Here is a 13,402-nt window from a genome sequence, read left to right as displayed (position 1 = left end):
TACTTAGCTAGCAACTTTCAACAACAACATTTCAACTAAAGATAAAGCTCTATATGGTAGTATGCTTGTAGTATGTCACATGAGTTTGGTGTGTGTTCAGTGTTTACATTCCATTTATACGTGTTGCATCATTTTGTGGTAATGAATAAAATAAATCTGCAGTTTTTTAAAGATTCTTTCCTGAACAAAGTAGGGTAGGTTTATGGAAATGCGGTCGTATGTGATACCTACCTAGTGTGGTATTTCCATACGATATTCATTAGGGTTAAATTGGTATAATCAATTAATTTTAACCTGAAATCCACCGATACCTTTATTGTTATCCGATGACCTGTAGTGCGGCGTGTCATTAATTTTGGAAGGACAATGACAATTGACAACCTCAGTGTTGTTAAATCGAAATTATCGCTGTTTTGGAACCTTTGTTTATACTTTAAAGTGGGGATTAAAACATTTGTATAAAATAGCATGTGAATTGTACCCGTATAAACATTCTAGGTACATATAGTAAGTATTATAGGTACTTATAGTAAGGTAGTTAATATACTTAATTCAGAAACTGTTGATAGAACGTTAAAAAAACGGTGCAAATATTTGTAGAAGAAAAAAATAATTTGGAAAATCCAAAAGTGCACGCCTCATAATTTTTTTTAAATAATTATTTATTAATTAATATTTTTGTTTATTTAATAACAATTAAACCACATCGAATCAGACCCTGAAAAATGAAAGGGTTCTATTCCTGAGCATACTCAAGCGTAAGAGAAAAATATTTATTAATTATTATTTTTGTTTATTTAATAACAATTAAACCACATCGAATCAGACCCTGAAAAACGAAAGGGTTCTATTCCTGAGCATACTCAAGCGTAAGAGAAAAAAAAAGACTCGATTAGTAAAGTATTTCGGTCGCTATCGTGTTAACAAGAAAAAGGATCCGCACATACAGACACACGGACGTCCAAGACAGAACTTTTTTAAACTGTTTTTTAACTAGTTTAAATAACAAAAATGACATCAAAAATATCATGAACGTTAAAAATAGTGTTTTTTCTTAATATGTGTGTGTATGTATTATCTTACAAGTGCAATGTATGATACATAAAGACATTTTAAGTTTGAAAAATCAGATGTTTTGCGCGAAGTGACAGTAGTACCCACCTCAACGCTTCGCTTATGAGGCGTGCAATATTGGCGACATTTCAACAGGTTTTCATTTTGGAACACTCGAACCTTGCTGTTTCTAATTTTTTGTCCAGACTGTAAACACTCGAAAATCAGACTTCACTTAGAATTGATTTTTTTATTAATTTAAGCTAACGTTTGATTAAAATTAAGCAATTTCTTATGAAACTAGATAAACGGATGTTCTATTACATATAAATTATTATTGATTAATCTCTAATACGTTGTCACACAAATGTTAAATTTTGATGAATAATACCTACCTACATCGTTTTAGGTGTTTCTAATTAAACGCCCACCATGACTGTATGTATGTATTATTTTTTGAAATAAAATACATTCTTCAATGCTCTCAATACTTTATTAAGTAGGTACTTAAAATTCTTTGTTATTCAGCAATTAAGTAACGACCAAACACATACCAAGTTTACAGCGAAATAAAAATCATTATTAAAATTATGTGTTTTTTTTTTTTTACTTAATAAATTAGATAGTTATGTACATAGTATTTGAAGCAAATAAAATAACTGAGGGTGGTAAGGAAATCTGTATGCTTAATATAATGTATGGGGTACACGACATACTTTCTAAGAAAAATTCCTACTCTAAAAACTTGTTAAATTAAAGTATATAGTAAGAGGACAGTCATCATCTAAAGTTTTATTGATTGGAGAACTTTCAATGCTTTTCCAAACAGAGTGTCATTGTTTAAGAAAGTTTTAGCACCATCAAAACTATCAAGTAACTCAAACACAATTAAAGTTACAATTCTAGTTGTAGAAAATTAAACCATCATTTCCTAGGTAGTATTAACTATTAACGCCAGAAGGCATAAAGAACATATAGCAGTTCCAAATACAATATACTTAATAATAGGTACATACAAAATAATAAATCCTTTTACATATTTTTTACGAAGCTTGAGCAGGCGTATTTCCTTAATTCCACCCTCCATACAAACTATAATATTAGCAATACGAAACATACATTTATAGAACTAATTAAATTCTTAGACAAAAATAAATAGGACATAGTTACTGCATAAAATTTAAAATGATTTGTATTAATAATCGTTACTTTTTAATTATATTATACTTACTTATGCATATTTTGCAAATACATGCTATGAGGAACACATAATACGCAATTAATCAAAACATTTAAATATATAATATTTTGGGAGATAGACCAATATTATTTTTAGGCAGCCATCTTGGCAAATATTAATTAATAATTGTCCGTAATTATTAAGGAGCTGTACACATATAGTTTTCAGCACACCGACACAAAATAAATGCGTACACATTTACAAACAACGCATCTTTAAATGACTTCAATTTATATTGGCACTTAACAATACATGCATAAAAACTATAGTTCTCCAATTAGTTTTATATTTATGGCAATACTGTGTCAGTTTTATGAGTATTAAATTACAGAAAATAATTTTTAAAGAATCGAATATTCCTTTCTTTAACTGTAGGAGCTGTATCTAAGTCGTTTCTTAACTCATATTAATTTTGTCTTTTACGTTAAAAACATATTTTGTAATCAGTCAATTACTAACGTATAGCATAGTGCCTATAATTTTTGACATTATATTCAATAAACAAATGAATTATTTATAGAAAAATACAGTATATTATAATATTCACTACACAATAGATTGGTCAAAGATGTAGTTACCATTAATAGATATTCTACAAATCAAGGATTTCTTTTGTCTATCAAAGATATTTATAAGTAAAAAAGTGTAGAGACTGGTTAACAACACGATTATAACACTGTTCTGTGATTATAAGTTATAACTAAAGCACACACAAAAAGACGTAAAAGTAAGATGGTATGATTCAAGAAATTTGAGCGAAAAAGCCAAATCTTGCTAATTAGCCACATTTCTATGGGCCGCTTCCGGAGCGCTTTAGCCCACACCTTTCTACTTATAATATAATTGTTATCTGAATGTCGATCGTAAAATTTCCTAAATAATTGAGAATTATTTGAAAATGATATATTTTTTTAACATAACATGATAATATAATCGAAACAACCCATGTTGAGGAGTTAGAATCTTTAAGAAACTTAATTATTTGTGTAAGTATATATAAAGACTTGGCGATTGCCGCTACCTTATAAAATTAATATTAACCCTTGAAGGAGTGTGAGTTAAATAATTATATTCTCTTTTATAAGGAAATAATAAATTATGACGCAAAAAATACCCGAAATATCAAACAAATTTCAAATCAATTGTACTACAGAAATGAGTGAAGTATTTTGATTTAATTTTTTGTACCTTTTCGTAATTAAATAACTGGGCCCTTACACACACACGAATTTGCGAATAGAAAGACGTCAGTTTCCAAATAATTACAAATTAAAACAAAATATTAAAATACACTTTTCAATATTATTCTTTATAATAGGTAATATATATATGTTTCATCAGTAGGTAATTTTTTGCGGAAAATTAACTCAATAATGAATATGGTGTTATTATACAGTTTAATATAAGTAGTGATGATATACTATTATAAGTGATGTGAATATGAAAATATGTACTTATGTATTATAAAAAGCATTGAAAAATTATATTATAAAATAAAAAGATATGAGTTGGGAGTTCCAATTTGGTATATTTAACATGTACATGTGCTTTAAACATCATAAAAACTATTCTGATATGGTCTGTACTGTGTAATTACTGAAGGACAAAATTTTATTGAATATAATCATTGCCATGTTAAATATATAATTTATATTAAACTTTATAACTTTGAATTTTATTTCTATATTTCATTTGATTATCATTATATTAGCAACAACAAAAAAAATAGGAATTATAAGAAGTTATAACTTATATATTATATTTTATGTTGCATTGGAAGTTTTGTGTACCCAAAGAAAATCTAGAACAATTAATATATTTACAATTTCATCGTGTTCGTTACTAAAAAAATAGATCATAGTTTATTAAACTAGTATAGATAATAGAATATACAAGTTAGTTGTTTTTATATAATACAGTTAGGATATTAAATATATAGAATCGATTATAATTTATAGCATAAATACCGCAGACTTTCAATACGACATTCGCACAGGTAAAGATCACACAAGCCAGTGTCCACGCACAACTAAGCGTTACATTTGAGATCCTTTTGTTAGAGGAGCGATTGTTCCACCATTATTTTCTCATATCCCGTGGGCGGGGGGTATCGGAAATTGTCCAGTATTATATCCAATATGGCACCATCGTCAACTGAAATTGTATCAAACAAATACATATATTATGGAGGGTTGTTGCGTAAAGACCACAGGACAGTTCTTTGGCATATTATGATTAATATACAGTTACATATTTTGTAAAATTAAATTGTAATACTGACATGATTAAAAAGAGCAACTATGGAGTTTCTTGCCGGTTTTTCTCCATAGATACTGCTTTCCGAATCAGTGGTAAATGTTAAAAATATGTAAAAATATGATTTTTCAAAAGTTCTTCTCGAAGAAGTCTAATTGAATAAATAAATATTTGAGTTTTTTTGCGTTTTATTTATGTACATCTCTGAGTCAGTGGATCACATAAAGATGTGAATGACCGACTCTCATACATTTCATAATTCCAGCTTCATACTGCATACCTTTAGTATAAGGTAATTTTAATTTACAATTAAATTGATTGCAAGATGAGAATAATTCTTAAGAATTAATTAATTAATCAATCAGTAACACCGAAATAATAATAAAAAATATATTGTGCATTTCAAATTGTTTTAAATCTAATATGTATGTCTTTATTGTCCCTACCATATCTTGGAACACAAATATAACAATATATACCCATAATTCATTGTATTACAACTATAAATATATTATAAACTTACCGTATAGTGCAGGATAAACCGTCCCTCTAACACTCCGCACAGGTATTTCCATATTTTTACCGTTTAAGAAGAAATTCAATTCAACATGATCGTAAGCTAGGCCTATAACATCACCTTCCACTGGCATAATAGTATTGATTTCTTCGTCTTTATCCTGTTTATCATCTATATGGTCTGAGGAACCAGTTGAAACCAGTATTTCAGTGGTGGGGGACTCTCTGGGAGCTGGTTTCAATTGGTACAGCTCCACATTATCGTGCCTCACTGTACCGTCACTGTTCAAACACCAGGACTCTTTATCCACACCACCTGTAACGAGTTAATGATAATTATCAATGTATTGTATACAAGGGAGCAGATATGACAAACTTAGTTATAGATTTTTAATCTGTTTCAATGTCCGTATGAAGAAAATAATACAACAAAAAAAGTGTCAGATGTGAAACTTCTTTGGCAAGATTCAAAGATACCAAAATGGTCGCCTAACACCATGACGTGACGGTATTTCTATGACGCGACCTTGAAATTTTACTCTCAATGAGCCTAAAGAAGTTACAGTTCTGTCACGTTTTTTTGTTGTATTATTTTCTTCATTGTTCCTTATTAATTAGTTTATCTATTATGTGACAAACAGAGCATGTGTTTTATTGACCCACATTAATTTTGGCTCATCAACCTCGAGCCCATAATGTGTGGAAAGCTTGACATAACATGTTGCAATTAATTAGCATTTGTTTCAATGTTAAGGATCTGGTTGTTAGTCAGCTGATGATGATTCAAGTGGTAATGACCTTGAAGGAATATTTGTTTAGAATACTAATAAATTCTGGATTTTTATTTATTTTGTAATAGGAAAATTAAACCGTAAAAGGAGTTCTGTGCGTGAGTCCAAATATGGACTGATGTTGATAAGGTTAAATAATACTAAAATATGTAGATAAACACTATCATTAAAATTATTTATCATTATATTAACTAAATATATTATAGGAAGTTGTGTTCGTTACACCATTTATAGCTCCAGAATGGTTGAACATTCAATGATTTTTTGTTTGTCACTGTTAAAAATTATCTTACTAAATAGTCATTTGCAGTTGCAGTCAAATATCTAAATATAATTTGAATTTGAAATTAAATTGTCATTGATCAGATATTTTTTTGACGTATGACACACAAACCAAATCAAATCAAATTCGATAAGTATACAAAAAAAAACAGATGATAAATTAAATATGTTCATTAAAAGTTCAATATTTCATCATACCATGTACTTTGTTAATGTCTGTCTCTCGGGTGGCAAGTCCAACAGCCCATACTCCTCCTTGCTGCAACTTCACTTCAAAGTAGGCTTTATTCTGGACCAAAGGAGCACTTCCCAAAACACAGCCTGAGCCACATGCTCTTTGACCACCCTTTACTATCACAACTTCATGTCCTAAAAAAAAACCATTTATTACGAGTTCAATATCTTAAATAGCTTCAAACAATTCCGTTATCTACAGGATATGCTTAGCTCATTGCAACATGTACAGTTATATTGTTTTTATTCCTTTCACTTATTTAATTCTATATAGTTTAATGTGGTTAATTATACATGTATAATTCACAACAAAATATGTTATAGAGAAATAGAAACGAGCTTAACTTTTCACAAACTAGTAAATTAATAAAAAACAGTAAGTGTTAAATACCCATATGAAGTGTGTCCAGTTGTATCGGATTTTCTTTCACTCGGATTGGGACACTAGGAGTCAGTGAGAAACCATTAACACAATTTTTCAGGCAACAGAACATTTTATCAGAGTTATGGCTTTATTAGGAAAAATCAATACAAATTTTTATTGTTTTGTTCACTTCATTGTTTGTAAAAAAATATTCGGCTTTGAAGCTGCGCTTTACGAATGTCAATTGTCAATGTCATGATGAAACCGTCATGACTGTCATGTCACTCCGGTGCAACTGTGGCTGTTTTCCAATTACAGAGCATAATGCGACTCAGTGCCGCACAATGCCGAATTATGCTGATGCTTAATCGGAACGTGAAACGCACCAGCATGTTGCGCTAAAGTCCATTTCAAGAAAGAAGTCCCGCGGACAATTATAGAACTAATTTAACAGATGGGGAGATCGGCCAATACATAACATAATATACTAATTTTTTTTTATCTAAATATTCGAGTCGTAGTAGTTTTAGAAATTAAATAAACGATACATAATTTCCCCCACAGATTTCCCCACATTTAACCCTGCCAACATTTTTACGCGCGCATACAGCGCTGCGTCTGCGGGACTTCTTTCTTGAAATGGACTCTAGCTTGAACGCACCTTGAACGAGTGAATGAATGACAAAAATGGTATCTTATTACTCATATCTTAAACGGAACTTTAGGTACAGTACGACTTCGATTCGCACTTAGTCAGTTTTTTTATATTTTGTACAGTATAAGAATTTTTATTTATTTTATCGAGTACGATTTTGGTCATGTCCCCCGTGACCCCCACCCCCCCTGGGACCGCGTGCCGCCCTGGCTTCACCGGTGGTACATATATTTAAAAAAAATTATCGAAATCGGTCCAACCAACCGTTCACGCGTGATGCCGTGACCAAAGAAAACGGGTTTCATTTTTATATAATACTACTAGTGGTCCGCCCCGGCTTCGCTCGTGGTACATAATTATGTATTTAGTATCCTATGTCCTTCTGGCTCTAAACTACCACCCTGCCAATTTTTTAGCTAAATCGGTTCAGCCGTTCTTGAGTTATAAGTGGAGTTACTAACACAACTTTCTTTTATACATATATATAGATATAAGTAGATTTGAATGTCATAAATCAAAAATATCAAATTCATTTTAACATAAATCAAGAGCCTAGGTTAAAATTATGTTATCCATAGGTCAAAATCTCGCGATCGAAGTCGAACCCTAAAGGACTAAGACTTCTTACATTGTAGGTACACTTTTGCCTTTATAAGTAAGTATGTACCTACTTATAAAGATATACTACCTCACCTACATACTCACCTATTGTTTATAATTATTATTAATTAATTCTGGAGGAGAAATTATAATTTTATCTATGAATCGCTCTTAAATGTCGAGGCCAATCGTTAATCGAAATTATTTCCTACTCAAATATTTGATTATTGATCGACAATTATAAGATCAAATATCAGATGTTTGAGTTAAATATTGGGTTTTAATTAGACGATTGCATAAATTAGATCGGTGATTGAAAGAACACAATAAACATCCATGAAGCATCCATGCATGTACAGTCAGAAGCATAAATATATTACCATTTGCAGATTAGCAAAAATATCTGTCATAAGAACGGGTTCAATAATATCTGTCTGCCCGTATACAGCAAAAATATCTGACATTAGTAGGCAGCATAATAAAGTGGCATCAAAATTATATGACGAAAATGTAGAGCAAATAATTGTGACAACCTCTCGAAGCATAAATATGTGACGTCACCTAGGAGGCAATAATATCTGACACAATTTTATATTTTTGTATTGTAAAATATAATTGATTCCTCACAAAAAGCATAAATATGTGACACTAGCTCTCCGCCCGCGGCTTCGCCTGCGTTTTCACAGAAATACCGCATAGTTCCCGTTCTCGTGGGAATTTTGGGATAAAACCTATCCTATGTGTTAACCCAAGTTACCCCTTATATGTCTGCTAAATTTCATTGTAATCGGTTCAGTAGTATTTGCGTGAAAGAGTAACAAACACACACATACAATCTTCACAAACTTTCGCATTTATAATACTAGATTAGTAGGATAGGAAGTAGGATTATAGTAGGACTAGTAGGATAAGATAGGATAGGATTTTAAAAAGGCCAAACGTTTTTTTATAGAATTAGTGTTTTGTATTTTGCTGGGGTAAGAATATGAACAAAAGACACATTATATTTTGTAAATATTTTTTATTTAAATGAAATTACGATAATATGATAACTTGCCATAATTTTCGATACTCAATAAAATAATAGCAATATTATAGGTAAATGAAAATGAATAACGGAGCAATCGTGTCAAACGCCGCTAACGTCAAATATAACAAAACAATTTCTAAATAATACACGAAGGTTGCACTGAACCTTCAAATAAAATAGATCTACCCAAGTGGGTATTCATATAAGTATATGAATACTTTAATTTTGTCATGATATGATATCCTTTTAATATTATAAATGCGAAAGTTCATATCATGTAAGGATGTTTGGTACTCTTTCACACAAATAAAAGACAAAACAATGGAATTCGGCACACACATAGAAGGTAACTTGGATTAGCGTTTATGAGAGCTTTTATCCTGGAAATCCCACAGGAACGGAAACTATGCGTGTTTTTCTTTGAAAACGCGGGCAAAGCCGTGGGTGTTAAGCTAGTAGGATATAATATCTAGACATACAATATGTAGTATACAACGACGGCACATATTAATTAATATAGTAATCATGTTTTAAAACAACGTAGTTAAAATAAAATTTATTTATTTTATATTAATTCAATATTAAATTGAAAATAAAATTGTGTCAGATATTATTGCTTCCTAGTTGATGTCACATATTTATGCTTTTTGTGTGGAATCAACGCAAAATACAGAAATATAAAATTGTGTCAGATATTATTGCCACCTAGTTGGTGTCACATATTTATGCTTTGTGTGAGGAATCGAAGCAAAATACAGAAATATGAAATTGTGTCAGATATTATTGCTTCCTAGTTGATGTCAAATATTTATGCTTTTTGTGAGGAATCGATGCAAAATGCAGAAATATGAAATTGTGTCAGATATTATTGCCACCAAGTTGGTGACACATATTTATGCTTTGTGCGAGGAATCGATGCAAAATAAAGAAATATGAAATTGCGTCAGATATTATTGCTTCCTAGTTGATGTCACATATTTATGCTTTTTGTGAGGAATCGATGCAAAATATAGAAATATGAAATTGTGTCAGATATTATTGCTTCCTAGCTGTTGATGTCACATATTTATGCTTTTTGTGAGGAATCTATGCAAAATATAGAAATATGAAATTGTGTCAGATATTATTATTGCCACCTAGTTGATGTCACATATTTATGCTTTGTGTGAGGAATCGATGCAAAATACAGAAATATGAAATTGTGTCAGATATTATTGCTTCCTAGTTGATGTCAGATATTTATGCCGTGAGAGGTTGTCACAATTATTTGCACAATTATTTTCGTCACATAATTTTGATGTCACTTTATTATGCTGCCTACTTGTCAGATATTTTTGCTGTATACGGGCAGACAGATATTATTGAATTTGTTCTAGTGACAGATATTTTTGCACATCGCCCCCTAGGCATATATTATTGCTCGTGACTGTACACGAATAAACAAAAGAAGATTTGTTTTGATTTCCTACAACTCGGTAAAAATACGTGTTTTAAAATAATATTAGGTACCTACCTACTTAGTAACTTAAAAGCTCTCTATCTAAATAACTCATCAACCAATTTTGATGAAACTTACACTGATACTTAGGTTGGAGCATAGTTGTTGGACAACTGAAAATAATTTTCATTACACACCTTAAGATTTTTTTTCTTACTTACCAATAAACACTAAAACAGACCTAGGTAAGTACACTATTCGGAAATACACAAAGTTCAAAAAGCTTTTGTAGTTAGTCTATTTTAATTTTTTTTAACTTCCAAGTTAAAAATAAACACAAACAGGATCAAGCAGTTATGTAATAAAGGTGATTGAACTAATAAAAATACAAGAAACAACTTTATAACACGCACAAAGTGTTTAAAGCTTATACAATATTGTAGGTAGTTATGAAAAGGTCAACTGGTCAAACCTATATACATATTTACAGTTTACAGTTACCTCCTTAATTTTTAATGTCATAATTATTGGTGAAACGATATAAGTATATTACTTACTAGCTGTGCTCCGCGGTTTCACCCGCATTGCTTCGCTCCTGTTCATCGAGGAAGCCCATTCATCGAGGAAGGCTATATATTATGCTATATAATGTCATCACGCTAAGACCAACAGGAGCGGAGCACTGCGGGTAAAACCGCGGAGCGCATCTAGTATACGTTATAATGCTTGCACACTTATTATCACAGATCGGTGAGAATTATTTCTAAAAAACTAGATTTTAATAAGGTTATCTCAATTATTACTTGAACAGTAAAGAAATTAGGTTTTGAGACTATCTCCACCTACCTCTATGCTTGCTCTATGCATATGACTTGCAGTTGCATATGAGGTAACAATTACATTCTCAGTTACGTATCAATTAAGTATAAAAAAAACAAGAAAATTTTTCAGCTATATTTGGTTGGTTGCTTACACCTTGTTACGGTTTACGCTATAGTGTTCTTCCATAATAATTAGAGTACACCCATCTGGAAATGAACCATCGGACATTAGCGTAAGCCGTAAAGTATGTGGATACGCTATTAAATATGTAGTTACTCTAATATTACGTTGGTAGGTAGTTGGTACAGAAGGTACTATTAAGTACTAGCTGTGCCCAGGGGTTTTATCTACAGTGCTCCGCTCCTGTTGGTCTGACCGTGATGATATAAATTATAGCCTTCATGGTCTATCTAACACTGAAAGAATTTTTCAAATCGGACCAGTAGTTCCTGAGATTAGCGCGTTCAAACAAACTCTTCTGCTTTATAATACATATTAATAGTATAGAAATATAGATATATAGCGTAGATAATTATTACTATTTAACTGATTTTTTAATTTAATTTTAAAGAATCACGCTCTCCACAAGAATATCACTTAAAACTATTACTTACCTATATCGGTAGATTCAATTATTAATTCTATTTGAAGCTCGTTGGGAAGTTACTGGGCGTCATTCTGTATTAATATGTATTACATTACGATACAGTATGTCATCATGAACTGCATAAGTATGTAAGCTGAAGATCTTTCTGAAGAAGCAAAATATATAGTAGGTACATAGCTAAGGTTAATTTCTGATGTAGCGTAATCCTAATAAGTTGTGAGTTTCACCTCAGGGAATTATTAAGATAAAAAAAGAATAAATGTATAGAAAAATAAATTAGAATCTCATTGATATCAATCACAACAATCACCAACTTTATATACAAATTTTACATCATTGGAATTCCCGCCAATTTATCCCATTTTAAATTGCATCCGCTTAGTCTACTATTTCTTATTTCAAAATCAATTTAATCCTTTAATAGTTGCTTTTGATGAAATAGCGGATTTGGATAAGATATGAATTTAAAAAATTCAATTTATATCCAGTTTCGTTCACCTGTGTTTGTTTGAAAGACACATGGAGAAAATAAAAGGTTAACTAACTACGCAAATGTTTAATTTTAATATAAGTACCTATAATTTAAAAATTTTTTATATAGTTAACTAAGTAGGATACCTAAATTAATACATAATATATGCATTACAAATAGCTATAGTATTATTATATGTAGGTATATCAGTAATTTGTGTATATGGATTTGTGGAAAATTGGTCTATTTTTTATTTGACGAACACGAGTGGAGTCGGGTTATAAATAAACCTAGCATAGCATAAACCTAGTTTTGCTATAAATATCAGAGTGATTTCTACTTGACGGTCGCTCAAAGAAAAAAAAATTAATAAATTATTAATTAAGTTATTTATATATCTATATAGGATAATTGAAGATTGAAGTTATAAACCTAGGAGGACTGTGTATAATCTCAACTTGGACTTTTAAAATAATTAGCTGAAATATTTTACCTGCAATATGAATGACCTTATCCAATTTGGTGGAATGAATTGTGGAAAATACCTACCTTTTATCTATACTAATATTATAAAGAGGAAAAGTTTGTAAGTATGTATGTATGTATGTATGTATGTATGGTTTTCACGCAAAAACTACTGGACCGATTTCAAAAATTCTTTCACCATTAGAAAGCTGCATCTTTACTGAGCAACATAGGCTATATTGCATTTTCAAAAAAATTAGAGATCCTTACCAAAAATGCAATAATGTAACCCAAGGTGTAAAAAAATCCTCAATAAAACTTCTGTCATCGCGTGCGCTGCGGAATCTATTGAAGATAGAACAAAAAAATGTTCTACGGTATTATAGAATGGATCAATATCTACAAGAAAGTCCGCGATACCATATGTCCATCTTCAGTAGTTATGTTACTACAACAACTTTTTTACGTTTTCAAAGTAAATAGAAGTGCCGACAGTAATCAAACCATGTTATCCATACACATATATTAATCCTTATCCCATTAAATGATGTTTTATTATAGACTGTTTCAATACCAG

At 30.7% G+C, this 13,402-nt stretch overlaps 1 protein-coding gene across 1 annotated transcript; it reads right to left on the bottom strand.

The window, feature by feature from the left end:
* Nucleotides 1–3,053: 3,053 nt before the first annotated feature.
* LOC149909819 (SPRY domain-containing protein 7) lies at nt 3,054–6,994 on the bottom strand. The gene is made up of 4 exons (XM_090119922.1): nt 6,764–6,994; nt 6,337–6,507; nt 5,073–5,381; nt 3,054–4,447 (listed from the first exon to the last, which is right to left on the bottom strand). The coding sequence occupies exons 1-4, from the start codon at nt 6,864–6,866 to the stop codon at nt 4,350–4,352; spliced, it is 681 nt and encodes a 226-aa protein (XP_089976048.1). The 5' UTR covers nt 6,867–6,994; the 3' UTR covers nt 3,054–4,349.
* Nucleotides 6,995–13,402: the final 6,408 nt, after the last annotated feature.

This window comes from Colias eurytheme, chromosome 3, assembly GCF_061535395.1.
Source record: "Colias eurytheme isolate Ceu_HAF_F1 chromosome 3, ilColEury1 Martin Lab GWU primary, whole genome shotgun sequence".
Lineage (NCBI taxonomy): Eukaryota > Metazoa > Arthropoda > Insecta > Lepidoptera > Pieridae > Colias > Colias eurytheme.
Note: the sequence above shows the minus strand (reverse complement) of the source record. Positions and strands in the feature narration are given on the sequence as shown.

What these genes read in the sequence shown, in the direction of transcription:
- LOC149909819 (XM_090119922.1), bottom strand. Translation starts at nt 6,866, where the DNA reads ATGTTCTGTTGCCTGAAAAATTGTGTTAATGGTTTCTCACTGACTCCT. An exon ending in ACTGGACACACTTCATATGG is followed by an intron (nt 6,508 to 6,763) that starts GTATTTAACACT and finishes GTTTTTTTTTAG; the next exon opens with GACATGAAGTTGTGATAGTA. An exon ending in AGACATTAACAAAGTACATG is followed by an intron (nt 5,382 to 6,336) that starts GTATGATGAAAT and finishes AACTCGTTACAG; the next exon opens with GTGGTGTGGATAAAGAGTCC.